Source organism: Nematolebias whitei, chromosome 11 (genome assembly GCF_014905685.2).
Source record: "Nematolebias whitei isolate Nwh7 chromosome 11, NemWhi1, whole genome shotgun sequence".
NCBI lineage: Eukaryota > Metazoa > Chordata > Actinopteri > Cyprinodontiformes > Rivulidae > Nematolebias > Nematolebias whitei.
In genome coordinates, this window is record NC_056508.1 from 13,704,978 (window position 1) to 13,726,507 (window position 21,530).

The following is a 21,530-nucleotide window of genomic DNA, read 5'->3' on the forward strand; positions in this document are numbered from 1 at the left end:
GAGAACACAGACGAGATAGTGACTGGATGAAAATAAATGATAGTGACTGGATGAAAATAAATGAGGAAATGGGACAAGCAGAGAGAAGGAAAGTGAACTCTGTTCTGTTCTGTCCCCAAAGCCAGGATGGATGACAGGTGAGGTAGGTCTGGTGACAGGCCAGCAGCGCTGTACCACAGATGGACATGCTAAAAGCTTGAAAGAACTCCTCTTCCTGCCCTTGAGGCTGAAATGAAGCCCTTCCCATGGTGGAAAAAATACAGGAAGACAGTATAATCCATGCATGAAACCCATTTGACTGAGCTCCCCAATGGCAGACAGAGCCTTGATTCATCAGGATCACAGAAAATCAACCACTTCAAAAGCACATGCCACCAATGTCTCTAGGCTGGGACACGTGAGAGAAGCACTGCTCTTTGTCTCAGTGTCTCTTATTTACACAAAAGAGCTGAATCCATAATGGAGCCTTTCTGAACATCAGACTGTGGTTTGATTGCTTTCAAACTGGATTCCAACAATCTTTACACACTGGAGGGGATGCAGTGGAGTTAAGCAATGTAGAAAATCTACAACATCCTCTTCTCTGAATTTTTCATCATCTCATCTACCTCAGGCTAAGTGACACATTGTCCTCCTCTAAGCACCAAAGTGCTAGTTTGTCTCACCATACAAACATTTGGAGGGAAGAGGAAGCCCCGTTGGACATGCATGTGCACTCTGCTGCCCTTATTTCCCCCTGTTCCTACCCAGTGCTCCCATTCCATGCTCCCTGTGTAATCCTTTTACCAGCAGGGCTGCTGCCTGCATGCCATTGTCACACTGTCAATAGAGGGTAATTCCCTGCAAACAACCCGCCGCCTTACACACTGTTCTCCTCAGCTTGCACCTTCTCCAGCTATAATCTATTTCTCTTCCGTTAAGAGGATCAGATTATTTGCCACTTATTTTCTTAGACATTCCAGAGTTTTTTTTTTTTAATAGAAGCAGAAAGACTTTAACAAAGGACAGCCTAAATTAAAAAGGAAGACTTTCTAATCACAAGAAAGAAAGTTTAAAAAAAAGAGGCTGCCTTTTGGGAAGCTACAAATTCATGACGGAAACGGGAAGAAATAGTCATCCGACTTGAATAGCCTGGGGTTGTCCATCAGTGTGGTCTTGACACATTCTGCTGGAGTAATTGTGGGGAAGAAGTGCTGATGCAGCTGTGGCTAAACTCAATATATATAGCAGAGAGTAATGCACCAACCAAGCTGCCCTCAGGCTGTGCTAGCCTGGCATGTCAGTGAAATTCCAAGCGAACCCAATCGAATTCCCAAAGACAATTCAGTAATACATTATCATCTAATCGATCATTAAAATATAAATTATCAGCATTTTAGTTTTGGTTTAGTCTTGTAAAGACAAGCCTGTTTAATACCACACTATGAGTTTCTCCTATATTACCCATGAGCTGATCCACCCCCCACTCTAGCCACAGTTTATTGAGCTTTGGAAATAAAATAAACTTTGACAGAATTTAGAAGCTTCCAGCTAATCTCATTGTCTTTGCACTAGGCTCTGACTAATTTGAGAATGCCACATTTAATTGTGAGCAGCATTTAATGGGCTTGATAAAACCCCACTGGTCACTTGTCCTCATACAAACTGCATCCTAAATTCTTTACGGGGTCTTAAATGTCTTGTTGTGAGCCAAGAGATATGGGGGTGAGACTGTTAGTGTGTAAAGGGGAGAAAACACCAGGAAAACGTAGTGAGATAAGAGGTGTATATAGTGTCTCCACAGATGGAGGAGGTAATGAAGGTAAGGACCCATGCAGTGAAGACGCACTCTGATTAGCTTGAGGTTGTGATTTGAGGTTGACAGGCTCATTATCTCTGTGGTGTGCAAAATACCAACTATAATTTTGCATACACATGAATGAAAGTAAGAGAAAAAAATGTATACTTTGACCTATTTTTCTTTTCCTAGGGCTACAGACCAATGTTTATATTCCCTGTCACTTCAGAGGCACGGGAACCTCTTCACTTTATCGTAAACTCGTCTAGAAACCACGGCCAAAGCCCATTGAGGAGATGCCTTTCATATGCCCATCCAACTCCCAGCTTCATTTGATGTTGTTCCCTCTGCTGTTAGCCTCGGCTTACATCTCTTCAATATTAATGGCCCAGGGTGGGAGGTGCCGTGGCACTTAATAGAAACATTAATTATTCAAAAGGCCTATCTCATGGTAGGCACATCTACTAATGTGCAAGTATGTATACAAATCAGCTCATGATGGGGGCTTTGCAACACACAATCAAAACCAAATTTATTAATAAATTCAGCCCACCAGGGGGTGTCTGCTTCTTAAAGAAACTAATCAATGAGAAACACTTTGGAGAAAAAGAGGGAGTTTCTCTTTACACCCCATGAATAGAAGAAAATGCATGCGTCTGAACTTTAGGTTTACACACGTGCATGGTTAATTTTGCATATTGTGGCCACAAATAAACTCTGACTTCAGATATCTCAAAAAAGGCGTTTTCAAACCTTTTCATGTCTGCATGAATTCTGTCTTTTCATAACCATGAACCAAACTTAAAGGAGCGACTGACACCACTACTCTGACCCAAAACTAGTTCTGTACATTTCATCAATTTTTGCCAAACTAACTTTGAAAGTGAATTTCTATATTTTCATAGTGAAATACTAACATGAATGCAAGGCTTTGCCATTGATTTCTACACAGATTTATTTTTTTAAATTTACCTTTATTTATACAGGTAGTCTCATTGAGTCACGAGAACTCATTTTCAGGAGAGACCTGTTTTTTGGAAGCAGATGGTGGGGGTTAAGGGCCTTGCTTCAATGCCCAGAGTGGGGCAAATGAGGGTGGAGGTAGGTGTGGGTGTTTCATCTTTTCCACCCACATTTTGATGGTGTTAGTCCGGGAGTTGAACCTGCGACTTAACGATGACAGGCTCATCTTCTCTAACCTCTGCACCACCACTCCCCACATATAAAATATCTATCAAAGATAGATTTGTGTAAATAAGTGGAAGTATTTTTGCCCCAGATAAATAGTAGTTTTATAAATCTTCGCTGACCCTCAGTAAGCACAGGTCATTAAGCTCCTGTCACAATGTGTTACTTAAGCCTGAAATTCTTTATAAATATTTGAGATTTGTTCATGAAGAAATGGTTATTGGAAATATCTTAAGGTGATACCTTGTCACCTAGGCTGGAAACTGAATCAATAGCCCTCTGGACTACAAATGGGTCCAATAATTCAAGACTTGTCATCCAGAGCTTTTTTTTTTTTAATGTTGCTTTTCCTTTCATCTCACAAGTGTGTGGCTAACGTTGTAAAATAATAATTGTACCTGCTATGATCATACCACCACTGAATACAGAAAGCTGAATGAGGAATGCCCCACTGCATGCTTATAAATCTGTGCAACTAGCTGATAAACTAAAAGTGAGATGAACTAAATTTGCTGAGTTGAGACAGGGAAAGTGCTTTACAAAGTTATCTGAAGGAGAAAAATGACCGAGTGTACAAAACTGAAAACCAGAAATGTAAGAGAAAAAACAAGTAAATGAACTTTAAATCAAAACTTTTAGAGCTTGCTTCAGTTTCTCTGGGTTTTCTAGGCATGCTATAGCAAATCAATTAATCGTGTTGTTAACCTAAGTTTTTAATTGGGCAGAGTTAGATCTGAGTATGTGGTGGAGGAAGGAGAAACCAGATGAATCAATGTGGAGACCGCGAGGTCTGGTGGGTTAACCACAAAGCACTGGTGTGTTACCAAGCCTAATTAAAATGTTTCCCCACTGGCCTGACTCCTCTGTGACAGAAAACACACCAGGGTGGATAAGAGTGTGGCCTAAACAAGCAAAGGCTCAATTAGGGAAAACAGTTAAGCACTTCCAGGTCATGACCCAGGTGTTGCCCAGGTGGAGGATATCTATCCACTGGGTGGGGTTGCACAGAGACCAGTGGACGGATCACTCATACATGTGCTTAAAATGAAGATACTGGAAAAACTACTGTACATTTGTTGACAGGATGCAATCTGAATAAATAAAGTTTTTACATTTGCTGATGCCGAAGTTACTTTCCAAGTTCTGATATAACCTGGTGTAAAGACAAAAGACACTAAAACTACGAGCAGACACCTGTGCAGACTGCACAAAGTGGAGGCAAACGTCAACACAACAGCCTTTTAAAACTGAATATCTCTCTGTGTGTGTGTGTGTGTGTGTGTGTGTGTGTGTGTGTGTGTGTGTGTGTGCGTGTGCAGTCACACCAGTGTCTTTGCCCCAGCAGGAACCCTGAAGGTGAAGTCAACTGTGAGCATGACACATTCAGCTACAAAAGCAATTCTATGCATATTTTTCTTCTAATTGGACAGAAAAAAGATACAATTTTGACTAAACATTTAAAGATCTTAGAGGTAGGTGTGGTGAGCTCTGCGCAGCTTTATTCTTATTCTTCCTGGGTCAGGACAAAGCAAGAGAAATATTAACTAGCTGCTTCTCTTCATAGCCCAGAATGTAAATCAGACATTTTAGAGGTCAATAGTCCAACGTGTCTCTCCAGAATTACAATTTACTTTTATGAGTTCAACTTTGGTACCGTTTCATTAAAAAAGACACCAGAATCAATTGTCGTTGCCCTTTCACGGCCATAATGTGCTTTAGAGAACAGAAAGCTTATATTTAACTCCAGTATAATATAGTGTGATCAGTGAAAATGTCCCAAGCTGATTTAGTCCCACACAGTTAGCTTGCAGCCTCGTGATCTTCTCTGAAACATTGAGACAAGGACCAAAGTTTTCGTGCATTCATCAGCACATACTGACTGCAGCTGGATAGTTCATGATGAGTACAAACCTCAGTGATGCGTGGGTTGGTACACTTCACGTTTTTGCTGGACAGGTTCAGCCAGCGGGTGGTGTAAGGGCTGATGGGAGGGCAGTGGTGCCGCAGCGTGCACCTTCCCTCCCCGCTGCACCAGCCACACTGAAACTTCCTGTCTGCCTTCAGACACATGCCACAGCTATCGCGCTGCGCTGCACACTTGTACAGGTGCACTGTGGGATACAAAACCAGCATCAGTGACAGAACACCTGATAATAATGATTTTAGAAGATTTTTCAAGACACCACAAAGCACATTGTAAATAATTACACATATCTGCCCACACTGTGTTGAAAAAAGAAACAAAAAGAAAGATCATAAAAGTGATTGAGTGAGCTACAGTGGCTCACCTTCTTTCTGTTTGCTAGGAAACATCTTATGTTACCTTGTATATTCTCCGGGTTATCAATAATGAAGTTGCCGTTCCACACCACTGAGAAATCCACAGGCAGCTCACTGATCCTCATTCCCTCATACAGATACTGAAGGCCAAGGGCAGCGAGGCAGGGAGAGAAAGAGACGACATATATGAGGATGAATGTGGAAAAGAAACAAAACAGGAGAATTTTGGTGGAAGCTTTGGGGATTTTAATCCCCATGAGGCTTTGTGAAGTAGCTGCAGCAACATGTCCTTCCTCTGTTACGATGCTCTTACATCATCTCAGTGTTTGAGCTGACACCGAGAAAAAACACAAGAAATGACTTTCCTTTCTGGTCTTTACACAACAAGCCCAAACTGCCTCCATTGCCCCCTAATTCTTTTAATCAGTGTGTGTGTGTATGTTTCTCAGGGAGTACACAGCAGCATATAGTAAATGCTTGACTGGAGGGCAGGTTCTGTTACAGTCCCCTCCATTGTAATTATCTAGGTTGCATAATACATCTACTGATTAAATGATAATTAAACGCAGAGACACAAACACATAGAAAATATGCATTTTGTGTTAGCTTTACACGATTCTTAACAAAAAAATGTCTGGAGGCTGGACAGAGACAGAGACTAATTCAATCTTTTACATCTACAAATTATTAAGTGAGCCATTTAAAATATATATTTTTTTAATTTGGGGGTGGGGAAGTGCTTGAAAGCATTCTGACAATGTGGTACAACACAACTCATAATTATACAACAGGATCAAATACAGTATATGAGATATGATGTGAGATTCAATATCAAATTTTATATAATATAGTATGAAGTGTTCTGAAATATAAGACATATATCATATACATGAGATATAACATAAATTAAGCAATATGACTGGACATATATGATATGTGATATGACATGAGGCAAGGTATTTAAGACAAAAAAAGACTAATGTAATTACTTGTTTCTGTATAGTTGGTTTACAATGTACTCAGAAACAAATAATGCAAATCCCTACACGCTAAATCAAACACTAAACACAGCCAATTACAATCAGCTTGGCTGAGCTTGAGCAACCGTTACCCAACCTACCGAGCTGTTCTGGCACTGAACGCTAGAGCTGTTGAAGCGAAGAGCAGTAACTCGATGGCTGACGCCCTGGATGTGCAGGACACATTCATAGCCTCGCTGGCCAGACTGAGGCTGTGGCAGGTTCTTGGCCTTCAGAGTTATTGGCTTCACCTCCCCTGCTGGAATCAGAATCTCCTCCGAGGGCACCAGCTGGGGACAGTCCTGGAGGGAGCAAGCACGAGTCAGGGAGAGCAGGAGGGTCAACAAAACAGAAAAATGAAAATGCATACTGGTGCCAAGGTCACCAGCAAGGAGAGAAGCACCTCAATGCTAAGTTAGAAAGATTAATAAAAGAATGAAAGGACTAAGTAAGTTGCAATGTGAGCACAGCTAAACAGGAGTTTTAGTCATTTTCAGATCAAATAAACAAACCAACAATCAAACATCTGAGTGGGTTTATAACACAGGAAGACTCACAGGCATGTTTCAACCTGCCTAACCCCACTGACTGGTATGGTCGGAGTAATCGTGTGACTTAAGACTTCCTAAGCTCAATAACTCCAGGGGTAATAGACTGCTAATTGCTACTGCTAAGAACAAGAGCCTTGAAAAAGATACAATGTTTGGAAAACAGAAGAGATTTGAAGGCTGTCTTTCTGAAGACATGTCCTGAGATTGACATGGAGCTGCAACACGAAGCAAGAAGGAAACTGAGAGAGCAAGTGCATGTGAGGGCCAGATAAAGGAAAAAGAGGAAAAGACAGGTTAGAATTGTTTGTGAGTGTCCGGGTGTCCCAGCAAACCTCAGAGGTGTTGACTCGTCCCTCCTGGAAGGAGCAGCTGGAGGGGTCATGGGTACACAAGTTGCGGTACTTGCACCAGTGGCAGCGGAAGGCACTGTTCACACATGACAGACACCTGCAGGAAAACAAACACACACACACAGGAACACACAATGTGTGAGCAGTGAACAAGTCAGGAAGGGGCAGCAACTTTGCCAAAATGGGGGGTGGGGAGTGCCACAAAGGAAACAAGCTCAGATCACAAGAAGGCCCCTGCTGTTGTTGCACCCTTGTGGCTGGCACAGTACCCGATAGCTGCTGGACCGTGTTCCCTTTGCATATATTTTCTGCTGCCATGCATTTGTTTTGCACATCAGGTGTGCAAAGGAGATTGAATGTTAGCTCTTGTGACCATAATCAAAGAAAGAAAACAGAGAGAGATGGTGTGGCAAAGTTTCACTAATGAGGATAAATCAAACTCTAGCACAGATTGATCCAGCTCTACCATTAGCCATGTTTTAATGGAGCAGTGTTGCCATTACCAGATCTTAAATCATATGCACATAGGCAGGTGAGTATTTTTTGTAAGATCACTAAGGGATACAATACGTCACAAGACTAAAGCAGTGGTCAAAGTCTTTAATAAAGTTTAGATATCACTGGGTAAAGCTCTACTGCAAATCCTACATTTGTAGACAAAGTCAAAGGTGCTAACCACGAAACAAAACTACAGAATTCTGAGAAGAATTACTCAACACATTGATTACTGTTTTTCTTAGACATTTTATTGTTGGATGTAACTGGGACCTTGTGTACATAATTTCGCTCCACCACATGTACCACATGAGGTGCGAATGACAATAAAGAAACTCTGACTCTGACTCTGACTCTGACATTCTTAAACTGAAAACCAAGCATTCATTGCAAACCACCCACTGGGTTTAGAGCCAGAGGTCTGAACTAAAATCATGCGATGTTGAGAGATAAAAATCTAATTATTTGGGTCAAATCTTGAAAATAATAGCGGGATCTTACACGATAATACAAAATCTCATATAACCTGTTAGAACTCTGAGTGTGTGTTCAAGATCACTCTCAGCTACTACCACACCAGACGTTAGCTCATGATCTTCAAATTGTCTGTTTTAAACATTATTGGCTGTACAGTGGATCGGTTAGTAGAGCTGTTGCCTCTCAGTGAGAAGGTTGCTGGATCAAATCCCGGTCCGGGGGCCATTCTGGGTAGAATTTGTATGTTATCTCTGTGCATGCGTGGGTTTTCTCCGGGTACTCCGGTCTCCTCCCACAGATCAAAAACATGCATGTTAGGCTGATTGGTAACTCTAAATTGTCCCTAGGTGTGAGTGAGAGAGTGAATGGTTGTTTGTCTCATTTGACTGTGTGTCCCTGTGATGGACTGGAGACCTGTCCACCTGTCTCTCACACAGTGACTGCTGGATATGGGCACCAGTGACCCCCGTGACCCAAGAAGGAAGAAGCAGATGGATAAATGTTTTGTGCTGTCTAAGATCAGGTAATCGTTGCACTCGTCCTTCATTGGGTAAACTCCTGAATTAAAATATGTCTAGTGTTTCATAAGATATTTTACTAACAGGCAGACATAGTGGACTCAAATTAATAGTGGCAAAGTTTTAAACACAGACTGCGCTCAGAATGTGTTGGAGGGGAGTCTTAGCTACTTCCAAATGTCAAACTTTAGGTCAGTATCTGTCAAACTGACTGTTATAATTACTTGTGTTTTTTAAGATCATTTAGCTATGGCAGCCATCTTGAATTGAGTTGACTCCAAAAGTTATTTAGTGGTATATGTATATCTAAAGGCTAGTTTCTATAGGTTTTGATAAAATTCAACCAAGGGGGTTATGAGATATTTATCTAACACAACTGACAGACAAAAATATTTTTTATTTGCCTTTTGGGGGATCACAATGAAATTTTGAAATTTCTACACGAGTATATTTTCCCCAGTCTTGTCCTAAACTGGCATTAGGATTCTGATGACATTATTGATGTTGCTATGAGCAATGCTGACTGAAAATAAAAGTTTTCCAATGCAATTCTAATGCTGAGAAAAGCTAAAAAAAAATAAAATAAAAAATAAAAAACACCCACTGCAGCCGAACTATTGCATCTGATCAAAGGGAGGGTGTTAAAGAAGACAAGACAAGAGAACAGATGAACATTAGCAAAGCTTTAAAAAGGGGGGGGGGAGAACTTCAGGCAAAACAGGTTTCTGTGTCTGCATAATGAAGAAACCTGATTCAGCTGTATCTGTTACACTGGTGCGTTATGACTGAACAAACACTGCGGCATGTAAACTTGTAGAAAGTGAACCAGTTATGGTCTTTATCTTCTGCTTTGCCACAATCGTGGTTAAAACTCAATGTGGATTACATGTGGCTTTGGGGAATGCTACAATTTAACACACACGTCAAAGCTACAGGACCCAATCTAATACTGAAACTGTCTTTATGATGACTAGTAGTATACAGCTGTGTACTTTTTGTGTTTATTTTTTGTAAAAGTGACATCAGCTGAGAGCAGCAATAAAGACACAAATATATGGGGAGACAAGGTGTTTCTGTATATCACAGTATTTAACATAGTGAGCTAACTAGAACTAGAGTAAATATGCTGGAGGCTGGTAAGTAGTGGTATTGATGCTTGCAGTGTCAATCATGGTCAAAAGCAAATTACTTGGCATTACTCTGTTATATTTTTGTTTTATGCTTGGCTGCAAAGTGTTACATTACCAACTGGATGCACATCAGTGCAAAGTAAATAGATTAAAAAAGTACAGAGTGAGTTTTCTCTTTCCTTGTACTGCTACTTCCAACAGCTATGTTGGTATCCATTGTGTTGACAGTCAGGTGAAATGACTGTGGGTTTTAGAACAGATACAGTTCTGCTTTCAGAAGACCTGGGGTAAATAAATGGTTCTTAAGATTTAATGTAACTGAGACAAAACTCTATTGATACACGAGTTCCAACTACAACTTTTCTTAAGAAATCTTGAACGCAGCTTCTGACCAAAAATTCAATGCGCATAAACTTTCTTCTGTTTAGATTTTTAATAGTTTGGGACTTACTTTTACATCATCATATCAAATAAAGCCAAGGAGTACTGATCATTTGACCACACGAAGAACAAAATGTTTTAATTCCTGCAACAAGTTTCAGGGAATTTTGGTCAAGGTTTATAAATATTTTTAACTACTATGTCTGAGAATGTTCATTGCCCATGAACCATGTGTTTGAGTTAGCAGACAGTCCTTTTCTCCCTCAGAGAGCTGGACGAGGAGCTGGTTTGATCCTGCATGTGCAGCTGTGGGGCCAAGGACATCTGTGAGCTGATAAGTTTATAAAAACAAACTTTGCACACTGTCTGTGGCAGATTCTCCTGACTGGGCTCCATGATGTAAAACTTCTGTACATCTGTGTAACCTGTGGTGAAAACCTGCCCTTGCAAGTAAAACCAGTTAAAAATCTTCTCCTGTCGTCAAGTGTGGCTTCTCTGAGTAAGTAAGATGAAAAGAGGATATTTTTCTCCAACAATAAATCATCCGTAGACGTCATGTCTATGTTATGTGATTTAAATCAAGTGTTACTGAGAAAATGTTGAGTATTTTTTAATATTGTCTCAGAATAAACATATAAAGCTATCGGTAAATAAATGGTACTTCCTGCTTATTGCAATAACACAGGGCTCCTTTTAATCAGATTGTAATGGCCTTTTCCTTCTTGTATTTATGAACAGTTGTTCAGCGAAGGTGTTTTAGCCTGTTTCTTTCTTTCTCTTACGCTCGATATAAGGTCGAGTTTGTACAGACTTGCTTTTCTGTGAAATCTTTATTGGAGCAAAAGCATGGGAAGGACCTCTGGCAGGCAGACGAACTCAGAAGGAGAGGACTGGATCACCTTCAGGCGGACTGAGTGCAGGCTATTTGTGTAAGACCAATGGAAGCAGAGCAGGAGTTGGCATCACAGCATGCAAGGAAGAGCACAGCGCACAGATCTGTCCATGTGTTTGAGTGTGCACGAGTGTGTGCACGAGCATGCTTGTCATCCCGGTTTAACTGAGCTGATGTGCGAGAGCTGGTAATTTTTGGAGTTGTCTGAACAGCAGAAAAAGAAACAAGAGAAGAGAAAGATTTAGAGTAACGTTGCCCAGTGGCTACAGTTTTTAGTTTTATTGTTGAGGGGTCTGTGCAATCATTCTCTGCTAGTGTCACGGCTGGATTAGCTTCTCTGCACTGCCTCTTCTTACCATTCCCACATATCTGCAAGTCAGTGAGGTCTTACACAAACAGAATCTGCCACAGTGCAAACAAATAAACAACTAAAGATCTCTAAACCAGGGATTCAACTCAGCATCAATCAATCACAAACAGACGTGATGAGAAAATGGACTTGTTACGCTGAGAGTTCTGTAGACCAGCACGCCTGAGAAGCTTCATTAGTGTGCCAATGCAGGAATTACAGGACAAGCAGCAGCACGAGGTCAGACTTTAGTTTGTGCTGAAGGTATATTTAGATCAGCAGCGTGAGGACTGATTGAAACAAAGAAAGAGGAAAATTGATTTGGTGGCTTTTGGTGGCACTGATTTTGGGAGGGCATTGGATGGACTCAGACAGAGGGAGGTACTCACAGCTGGTGGACACTGCAGTTGTAAAACTTGATCTCTGTGCTGATGAGCATCTGACCAGTTTCCTTAGAATTGAGCCTCAGCTCAACACCTGACCAGTCTAAAAGAGAGGAGACGAGACATCAAACAATAAAGTTGTCACATCACAGTCGATACCTTTAAACGACTTCCTGAACAGAAATACTTCAATCAGTGTCAGCTGCTTTGCTGAAGAATGAGAAGTAAAATACATTTCTCTGAGTGTGAATACAGTCATGGATAAAAGAAAGGTCACACTTTTAGTTTTAAGATTTTACGTATTTGGGCATATAAATAAAAGTCTGGACTTTCTTAGGTTCTACAATAGTTCATATTAAACTTTATGTGAACAAAAACACAGCAGATTTCACAATGCCTTTATTTATTAAACAACAATAAACCCACAAAAAGAAAAGTGTGTATGAAAAATGAACTCCACCCCATGATTTGGTGGTTGCAGACAAACCTTTAGCAGCAATAACTCTCAATGGTTGTTTTCTGTGGGGCTTCATCACTCTCTCACACGCTGTTTTTACAACACTGCTTCAGTTTATATTTGTAAAGATTCATTTCTGCACAGCTCTCAAAGTTCTGCCTCAATATTTCAGTCAGATCAAGGTCTGGATATTGACTGGACTTTTGCAATATCTTGATTCTTTTTCCCAGCTCTTTCTGTTGTACGTTTGTTTATGAGTTTGGTATTATTGTTCTGTTTTGTCATGACCCAGTTCAGTCCAGGCTCCAGCTCTCGTTCAGACAGACTCACATTTCACTTCGCAGTTCTTTGGTTTTCAGTGGAGTTCATGGCCGACTAACTGGCTGCACGGTGCCCAGAACCTGTGGCTGCAAAACATTTCCAAACCATCACTCCTCCACCACAATGACTGAAAGTTGATATGATGTGTTTGTGCTGAAATGCAGTCTGGTTGTCTTTAAACATGGAGCTGTGCATTATGGGTAAACATTCATATTTTGTTTCTCTGTTCCTGAAGTCTCGTGGTTCAGTCAAATGCATTTTTGCAAACTTAAGTCATCCAGCCATGTGGTCATGTCTTAAAGACATAAAAACCTGGACGACCCTCAATTTTCTGCCTTTAAACTCAAACAAGACAGAGGTTGTGGTTTTTGGACCTGGACATTTTAGAAATAACCCAACAATTTTCAGTCAGGTCATCTGGACAGTTTCTTTTTTTCCCCGAAACGTTTCACCTTCCATCCAGAAGCATCATCAGTCAAGGAAACACACAACACAAAACTGATTCTTTCCCCAAACAGCTTACTCCATAGTGGAACAAACCAGTTATGTTGGTGCTAAGATGGTGTCTTTGGCACGCCCCCTCCTCTGGAGCCGGCCCTCTTCCTCGTCGACAGTCATGTATACCTGGATTATTGAGCATGGACTTTTTTGATTTTAGAAATAAATGTTGACGTTTTTCTCTTCCTCTGGATGGCATTAATATGACCTCTAGTTCTAATGTTAAAAATCTTGGTGTTATTTTTGATCAGGACATGTCCCCCACATTAAAAATGTTACCAGAACCGTTTTTTTCCACCTAATATAACTAAAATTAAAAACATCTTGTCTAAAAATAAAACTGGACCATGAATTAACCACGTCCAGACTGGACTATTGCAACTGTTTACTATCTGGGCGTCCAAAAAATATTCAAAAAGTCTTTAGTTGATCCAAAATGCTGCTGCCAGAGTCTTAACTTTGAGGAGCGGCTGCGGCTGAGTGGTTAGAGCAGTCGTCCGCCAATGCAAGAATTGGGGGTTCGAATCCACCAGCAGTCACATGCCGAAGTGTCCATGGGCAAGACACTGAACCCCTCATAGCCTCTGATGTATGTCCTATCGGTGTATGAATGTGATAAATCACTGATTAGTCTCTTTAGAATGATTTGTTCAATTAGCTTTGTAGAGATCTAGTAGAGTGCTGTATGAATGGGTAAATGAGGACACAGATTGTTGTAAAGCGCTTTGAGTATCTCAATAAGATAGAAAGGCATTATATAAGTACAGTCTATTTACCATTTACCATTTAACTGGAGTTAGTAGGAGAGATCATATCTCTCCAGTTTTAGTTTCTCTCCACTGGCTCCCTGTCAAATCCAGAATTGAATTCAAAATCCTACTTCTAACCTACAAAGTTCTCAACAACCTAGCTCCATCTTATATTACAGATTCTATTGTTCCATATTTTCTCCAACAGAGCACTTTGCTCTCAGACTGCAGGTTTACTTGTGGTTCTAGAGTTTCCAAAGCAGAATGGGAGGAAGATCTTTCAGTTATCAGGCTCCTCTCTTGTGGAACCATTTTCCAGTTTCTGTCCATGAGGCTGACACGTTGTCCAGTTTTAAGACTGGGCTTAAAACGTTCCTTTTTGCTAAATCCTATAGTTAGGGTTAGCTTGGGTTTCCTGAGCCATTCATGAGTTATGCTGCTATAGTCTTAGACTGCTGGAGGACAGACTGACCACATTTCCTCACTCTGCTGTTGTATTTACTTGTTCTACTCAACCTGTTTGTATTTGTAATTATTTCTATCTTAACATGTTTTTTGTCTTTCCTCCTATAGAAAGTTCACCTGGACCTGTCATTCTGTTTGTTTGTTCCTCCTTCCTGTTCCTCTCAAACCCAGCCGGCCGAAGCAGATGGCTGCTCGTCCTGAGCCCGGTTCTGCTGAAGGTTTCTTCCTGTTAAAAGGGAGTTTTTCCTTTCCACTGTCTCCTTTGTGCTTGCTCAGGATGGGAGACTGTGACAAAGTGAAGGTTCAACACAATATGCTGCTTTCTTAGATTGAGAACTTTACTAATTAGCTTTTTTATGTACAGTATATGAATGTTTCTGTTCAGTGCCTTGATCCTACTTCTGTTGTGTTGGCGTTATATTAATAAACTGAATTGTTTTTTTTAATCAGACAATCAATCCACTGTCCCTTTCAGTTCTGCTCTTCGTTTTGTAAATTGATGTTTTCTTCTTACTAGTTGAAATAGCAGGACAGAGTTTCATCACACTGATCTTCCAGGGAACAGACATGAAGGTACTCTCTTTGTCTGCACAGAACCTCTTTCAGGAACATTCATCTTAGTGGGAAAGGGTGCCAGTTTTTTCACTATTCAGTGTTCACTGAGTGTTATTCTGAACTCTCCTTCCACTGTATACTTTTATTACAATTTCTGCTGTTATTGTTATTTTTTGACATTTTTTACACCTTATTGTTTCAGTTTTTGCTCATTTCCTTTCATCAAATTTTTTCTCAGAGCGCCATCTATGCACAAATAATATTGTCAAGAAAGACTTGCTAAAGAGCCAGAAGAAGGCAGGTTGATGGCAGGGAGGTCAGCGGGAAGTGGCCTCAGGGGAATAGATGGAGGGGCAAACAGCTGATGAATAGAATGAATGAGTAGATGTGGATGATGGGGAAAGGCTTAGCGTGAGGATTGGCTGACATTTACCTGAGGGAGAACATTTATATTAGCGCCTGATGCTCCACCCTCTCTGTGAGCTCGAAGCAAACAGGGCTGTCATTTACTCAAGGCGGGATTACCAAACCATCTAAAATACACACTGGTTTCCACACACTGTGCATGATATATTATTCAGTGTTCAGTTTGTCTCCATGCAGACATCTTAGCTTGAGAAAAGGAGACATTAGGAGTCAAAAGGCAGATGGTAATCAGATACAGTGTACTGCCCACAAATAACATGCCAAAGCTAATGGAAATGTCTGTTTCAATTATTTAGCATGTTACCAGTAAGTTTGAAAGATTCACATAAGTAGAATTGAAAGTATTAGCATTATTCATTTTGGGGGATTTTGGAATAAATTGTCCTTTTAATATTGGGAACTCTGTTTAAAACAAGTATCTATCAAAAGTAAAGGCAGAAACATTACACGTGTTGGTGATATGTACGGACACATCCATTAGCCCAACTTCTCCATCATCCATGTTTATTTGAACGCTGCTTGAACCTCGATGCCTGCGCGTCCCCTACCAGCCACATCTAACCAAAGTGACGTGGAACTCCATGGGTCGGCACACCTCTGTCTGACCCTCCATCAGGTCTAATGCAGCCCGGTCCTGTTTGTAGCACACTTCACAACAAAACTGCTCACCCTGAATCCATGGGAGCCTGTTCGACCGACAGATACTGGTTTAAAAGGGAGAATTGGATCAGCAAGGATGTGGGTGTGTGTGAGAGAGCAGATCAATGGTGAAGTCAGTGAAAAACAAATGGAAAACAGGGAGAAAGTGGAGTCGTACAAAAGTTGTGCCACTGGTGAAATGTAATTGTCATGATCATAATAAACACAACTTTATGACAACTGATGGGTTATTTCAGATATAGCAAAAATGGAGGAAGGATTTGGGTAGATAAGGGTGGAAATGTGATGTTTAGATGCATCTGCACACCTGCAGCTGCTGTGGGCTGTCACTGGTTCAACAATGAGTTAGAGATGCTCAGTTGATCTCTATTTTTTTCAGATTGGAATTATAACTATGAGATGGGAAATACCATAGACACCAGCAAGTACCAGCTCCCTTTTGTTTGAGACAGAGAAGCAAGTAACTCCAGTTTACTAAAAAGAAAAGACAATTAAAGTGCATCTACCTTGGTCAGTGGGGATGATGGGGACATCCTTTGCAGCCGGAGACACGCAGAGGATTTGGTTGCCGTTTACTTGACCTTCACCCTCCGTCAAGTTACCAAAGGAGCAGGTTATTCCTGCAGAAAGGTCTGGGACATCCGTCACCTTCACCAGCAGCTGCACACGGGACATTCAGATAATATTAACACCAAAACTTTGGGCATGGGTCAGTATTTATTCAATAAAATCTTATTTTCTGGCACTGGCACATGCCTTTATTTATCACAGGAACAGGTAAAAATTACTTTGCGCAACAAAAACTAATATTAACATTTAATCTTTGGGGAAGTCTGAGCAGAAATAAATAAATAAAAAACATTGAGCACCAAACAGAAGGAAGAAAATAACACACTGCTGCTGGCAAAGCTGCCACTCTGCTTTGCCAAGAATTGTTTCTGTGATTTTAAAGCCAACCAATGAGAGAAATAGGACTGAATTTATACTCTATACTTACACTTACCCTTGGAAGTTGTAATTTCAGAGCCATATAGAAAAATCATGACCAGATATGCAGAATGCAACAAGAAAATTGTAGTAATAATAGTCAGGTAGATAGAGCAAATTTTCATATTTTTATAAACACTGCCTTTGAAATTACAAGGAAGGGCAGGTGCAAGACATAAAAACAATATTTCCAGAGCATATGCAATATACTATGCACATGTAAAAGCTGGATTCATCCTCTGGGGAGCAGCGGCACTGGAGCTGGACTGTTCAGCCACTCTGTCTAAAACAAATGTGTTCTGCTCAGGGTGTGCGTGATCCAGCTCTCCAGTCTGGATAATTATCTCCATGGCATTTCACAGCCTTGTTCCATTAGCTGTTATTTTCGAGCCACGCCGTTTGAAGTTTTTCTTTGTTTTATCTGCCTCCTGCTAAACGCCACGAGGCTGCAGAGACAGGCGAGGCAGCTGAGAGGCTTAACTGCAGGTCTTTCATGAGACGCCACCGTCTCGGCTGCGGACTACGCTGCCTCCCTCGTTAGCCGCCTTTCTCTGACACCCGTCGAGAGGAGGGATGATTTCTCTTTTTCTGCTGAGGACCTCTTGTCTTCCCCTGGTTTACTTTCCCCATGTTTGTGTTGCTTCACTCCAAGGTGCCAGAGAGATCCTTGATTACAGCAATCACAGCAATCAATGTCTTTTGTTCAGTTTAGAAGTTCCAGAGTAACCTCTCACATTAATTAGCTCTCATCATCGGCAGACACGTGTATACAAATAAACAGTCAAAATCTAGCTTACACACACACACACACACACACACACACACACACACCACACACACACTGTATGGATGAAATGTAAAATAACACGTCTGAGTGTAAAGCAGTTTATTTTTTGTTCTGTCTTCCCCGATAATGATGATGATGATGATGAAGATGATGGTGCTGGTGCGTGATTTTGCAGCTTGGCAGCAACCAGTGTAATTGGTGGCAGTTTTTAGCAAGGGTAATTTGACCCCCCCTCCCGTGTTTCTCTATCTGTCCTGGTACCCACATGAGGAGGCTGCGTTGCCATGGTGACGGCTGTCTGGCCCTCTGAAATTTGCAAACTGCATGAATGAGCTCTGAGAATGGTGAGGTGGGATAGCTCTGTTGCCACCACTGACATGAAAGACAAGATTAATAGCTTGCATGTGATGAACTGAACTTTGCACAGTGGACAGTGAGGTGAAAAAAGCTGAACGCATCAAACATCATGTAAATAATGTTTTACTGTTGTTGAGTTTCAAAAGGCTTTCAACTTGGGCTAACAAAGTAAAATCATAATAAAAGAAATGATAAATGAACACAACAGAACATTATCACAGTGCTCTGGACATGAGGCCTCATGTACAAAGAACGTGTACACCCAAAAATGTTGAATTGTTTCTTTTCCACACAAACGTTCAGACGTATAAATAATGGCATCACACCTTCACACCAACCCCACGACATATGTTTCTACATTTTTCTGTTCTTTGGTGACAGTATTATTGAAAGATTATTATTATTGCAACCACTGGACAATGTGCATTTAGAGACCAAGAAGATTTCCTGGCTCAGAATGACCACCGGCTAATCAGCCACTTTAATTTTTCACTGGCGGTCTTGTTGGACCTGTACCCCGAGCTGTGGCCGTCATTAAAGAGCAACATAGCGAGGGGTGCAATTTGAAGTGAAAGCCTTTTAAAAATGTCTTTGGAGCTACTGACTGCCAACACCTTGAAAAAAATATAACACAGGGTAAATATATTTACGTTTTTAGTAACGATTTTCAGTCGATGTACAAACTGTTGTTCAAACGCGACTAACCAGCATCGTGGCGAGGTGGCGTTGTTCAACACACGACTCGTTCAGCCTGATGAACAGCACGGCTGGGGAGAGACTGCAGGCTGGCACAGTGCACGGTGTTTGGCATGTTGGTCAGTGGATTTATTTAATTGACTTAATATTAATCCACATGATGTGCGCGGAGCCTGCATGGCTCTAAACATCCTGCTGTCTCCACAGTATCATTACTAGTCAGAGGCTGTTTGTTACAGTTACAGAGCATTCTACCAAACTTTACTGTCTCTATGTCGTTACACCAGTAAACATGTGTTTAACGTTTAGTGCCTTAGCCTCACCTTTTCTCTTTACACTTCGGCGTTCATTTAGTATGTGATGCATGTTAGTGGTGAACACGCCACACCACTTGTTCTCAACTCTAATGCCTGAGGTCAATGAGCATCATGTGTGTGGACATGATGTTTGAACATGCAGAGATGAGAATCCCATATTCAGATCTGTTTTCATATAGAAATGGAGGTGAGTCAAAGCCTGCATCTGATTAAGACAAAAACAGGGTTACCAGTCAGTGCATCTGCCTCACACTGTCCATGATGTTAAACATTAAACTTGGGTTTTATTTTTATTCGACAGCTGGTTTTAAAAAATATATGATTGACTTTAAATTTCCATATGTTACGCTGTGATCACCAGCCAAGAGCAGCATGCCAAAGCGTTTAGGGCGTCGGTGTAACAGTGACAGCCACTCACCGCTGGCATCGGCCTCTCTGGCTGAAGAGACTAACACTGATTCTACGCAGCTACTCTCTCACAGATATGAGTTAGACAATAGGAGCTGTTTCGTTAGACGCCTCAACCCTGAACTCCTAATTAAACTGAGTGCTTGAATTAAATGCAGCCATATTTTGTTGGACAACATAGTGAATAAAGTCACTCTGGTGTTAAAGGGATATAATAAACATTAGGCAGTATGAGTTTTCAGTCTGATCACAAGCCAAGTTTGGACAACCAATCAAGCAGCTCGTGCTGTTGAAAAGTTTTTTGTGACGAGTGTGTACCATCTGTGTGCGGTGACACACAAATGTGCAATCAGTGTCTGAGGCGCACCGACTGATACGTTCAGATCTTTGTTTGATCAGCACAAATGTAAAAAGCCACTGATCACTTCATTTGTTTTATACAATTTTCCAACATTAAAGGTATAGTTCAGACATGTTGAAGTGAGGTTCTGTAAACTGTTTTTTTTTTGTTTTTTTTCTAGATGGCCTCCCTTCTCCCCTTACAGCCATCCTCTCCACGCCATTATTATGAAATATTTATTATAGTGACTATCTAGAGTAGTTTTTTTTTTTATTTTTTATAGGATAGAAAGAAAGAAAAGACAAAGTAAGACTCCAAAATATAAGAGATATACACAAAGAGAGCACACGGCAAAACACCCGGCCACTGTCTGTTCACCTGCAAAGAACATGACAAAACACAGCAACAAAATACATATGTATAAAGAACTTAAAATATTCATGGCTTTGCAGTAAGTTTCCATAAATATATATACCCATACCTACGCCTATATACATACATACATACATACATACACATGAATATACACTCACATACATATCTATATATCTACATATAAAGCCTACATAAGAACTCTTGCTTATAATTGTGTGTGGTTGTGAGCATGCATAAGTGTATAAGGCTTCTCTAATAGAACATTTATTAGTAACTGTGAAGCAGCAGAGACCCGACCCCCAAGACCAGAGGCAGACGAAAAAGGGGGGACCAGAGCCCAAGACCCCAGGAGGGACCCCGACCGCGGAGCCCCCAGAGCCACCCACACAGGACGAACCACTCACCCACCCCCCAGAGGAAGATCCCCACCAGCGACCACATACAGTGACCCCCCGGGGCCAACAGCGACAAACTCATAGGCCTCCGTTGGCACCCGCCGCACCGATGTAGGTCCAGGTCCAGGCACTGAGGCCCGGGCACCGAGGACTCACACCACCCAGGCCAAGGCCCGACAGGGCCAGAGGACCCGAGCCCCACCAGGCAGACACCAGGCCGAGCCGACACACGCCCAAGCGCCCAGCCCCCGACACCAAGGGCCCCATGCGCGCCGGTAGGCAAGGGCACACCCCACCAGGGGGCTGCGTGATAGGGGCGCGATGCCAAGCACCCCCAGTTGTATCAAAGAGGGGGCAGTCCGAGTCTCGGCCTAACAAATACCCATTCATACACAGACACAAGCACACAATCCCAACCTCAATCTCACATTCACTCACTCAAAGACATACAATAACGATACATTTCATTCTTATTCCCGATACGCACTCTATACCCCCCAGGTCCAAGACATGTACCCGCCCTCTACAGGGGGCAGCCCATGCCCAAACCCAGGAGGTAAACCCATTCATTCTTGAGCGGAGAAGAGCCAATACCCCAGACCCGGCCCAGGCCATGCCCCGCCGACAGGACACCCAACATTAAAGGTATAGTTCAGACATGTTGAAGTGAGGTTCTGTAAAACTGTTTTAAATAATAATATATTCCCATTGTAAGCAGCTCATTAAACAACCTCAGTTTGGAGAAGTAGAGTTTGATTCTGGCTGGACTGATGAGTCCGCCTGAGGCCAAGATCAAAGTAGATCGTTCCCATTTTAAAATCTCCATTCTATCAAAATGTTAAAGTTTTGAGGTTCTAGTATGGAGGACCCAATGTGCTGATTCAGAACATAACATGGACCATAACACGTTAAATGAAAACTTTAGACAAAAAAACGAAACAAGTTAA

General features: G+C 41.5%; 1 protein-coding gene across 1 annotated transcript in view; it reads right to left on the minus strand.

Moving 5' to 3' along the window:
- Nucleotides 1-21,530, minus strand: part of plxna2 (plexin A2) — a 238,166-nt gene that overhangs the window by 93,628 nt on the left and 123,008 nt on the right. The window contains exons 6-11 of the mRNA XM_037684672.1: nt 16,428-16,581; nt 11,797-11,893; nt 7,148-7,262; nt 6,366-6,566; nt 5,289-5,385; nt 4,877-5,076 (exon numbers count right to left, since the gene is read on the minus strand). Of these exons, the coding sequence (XP_037540600.1) occupies nt 4,877-5,076; nt 5,289-5,385; nt 6,366-6,566; nt 7,148-7,262; nt 11,797-11,893; nt 16,428-16,581 (864 nt within the window). The remainder of the gene's footprint in view (nt 1-4,876; nt 5,077-5,288; nt 5,386-6,365; nt 6,567-7,147; nt 7,263-11,796; nt 11,894-16,427; nt 16,582-21,530) is intronic.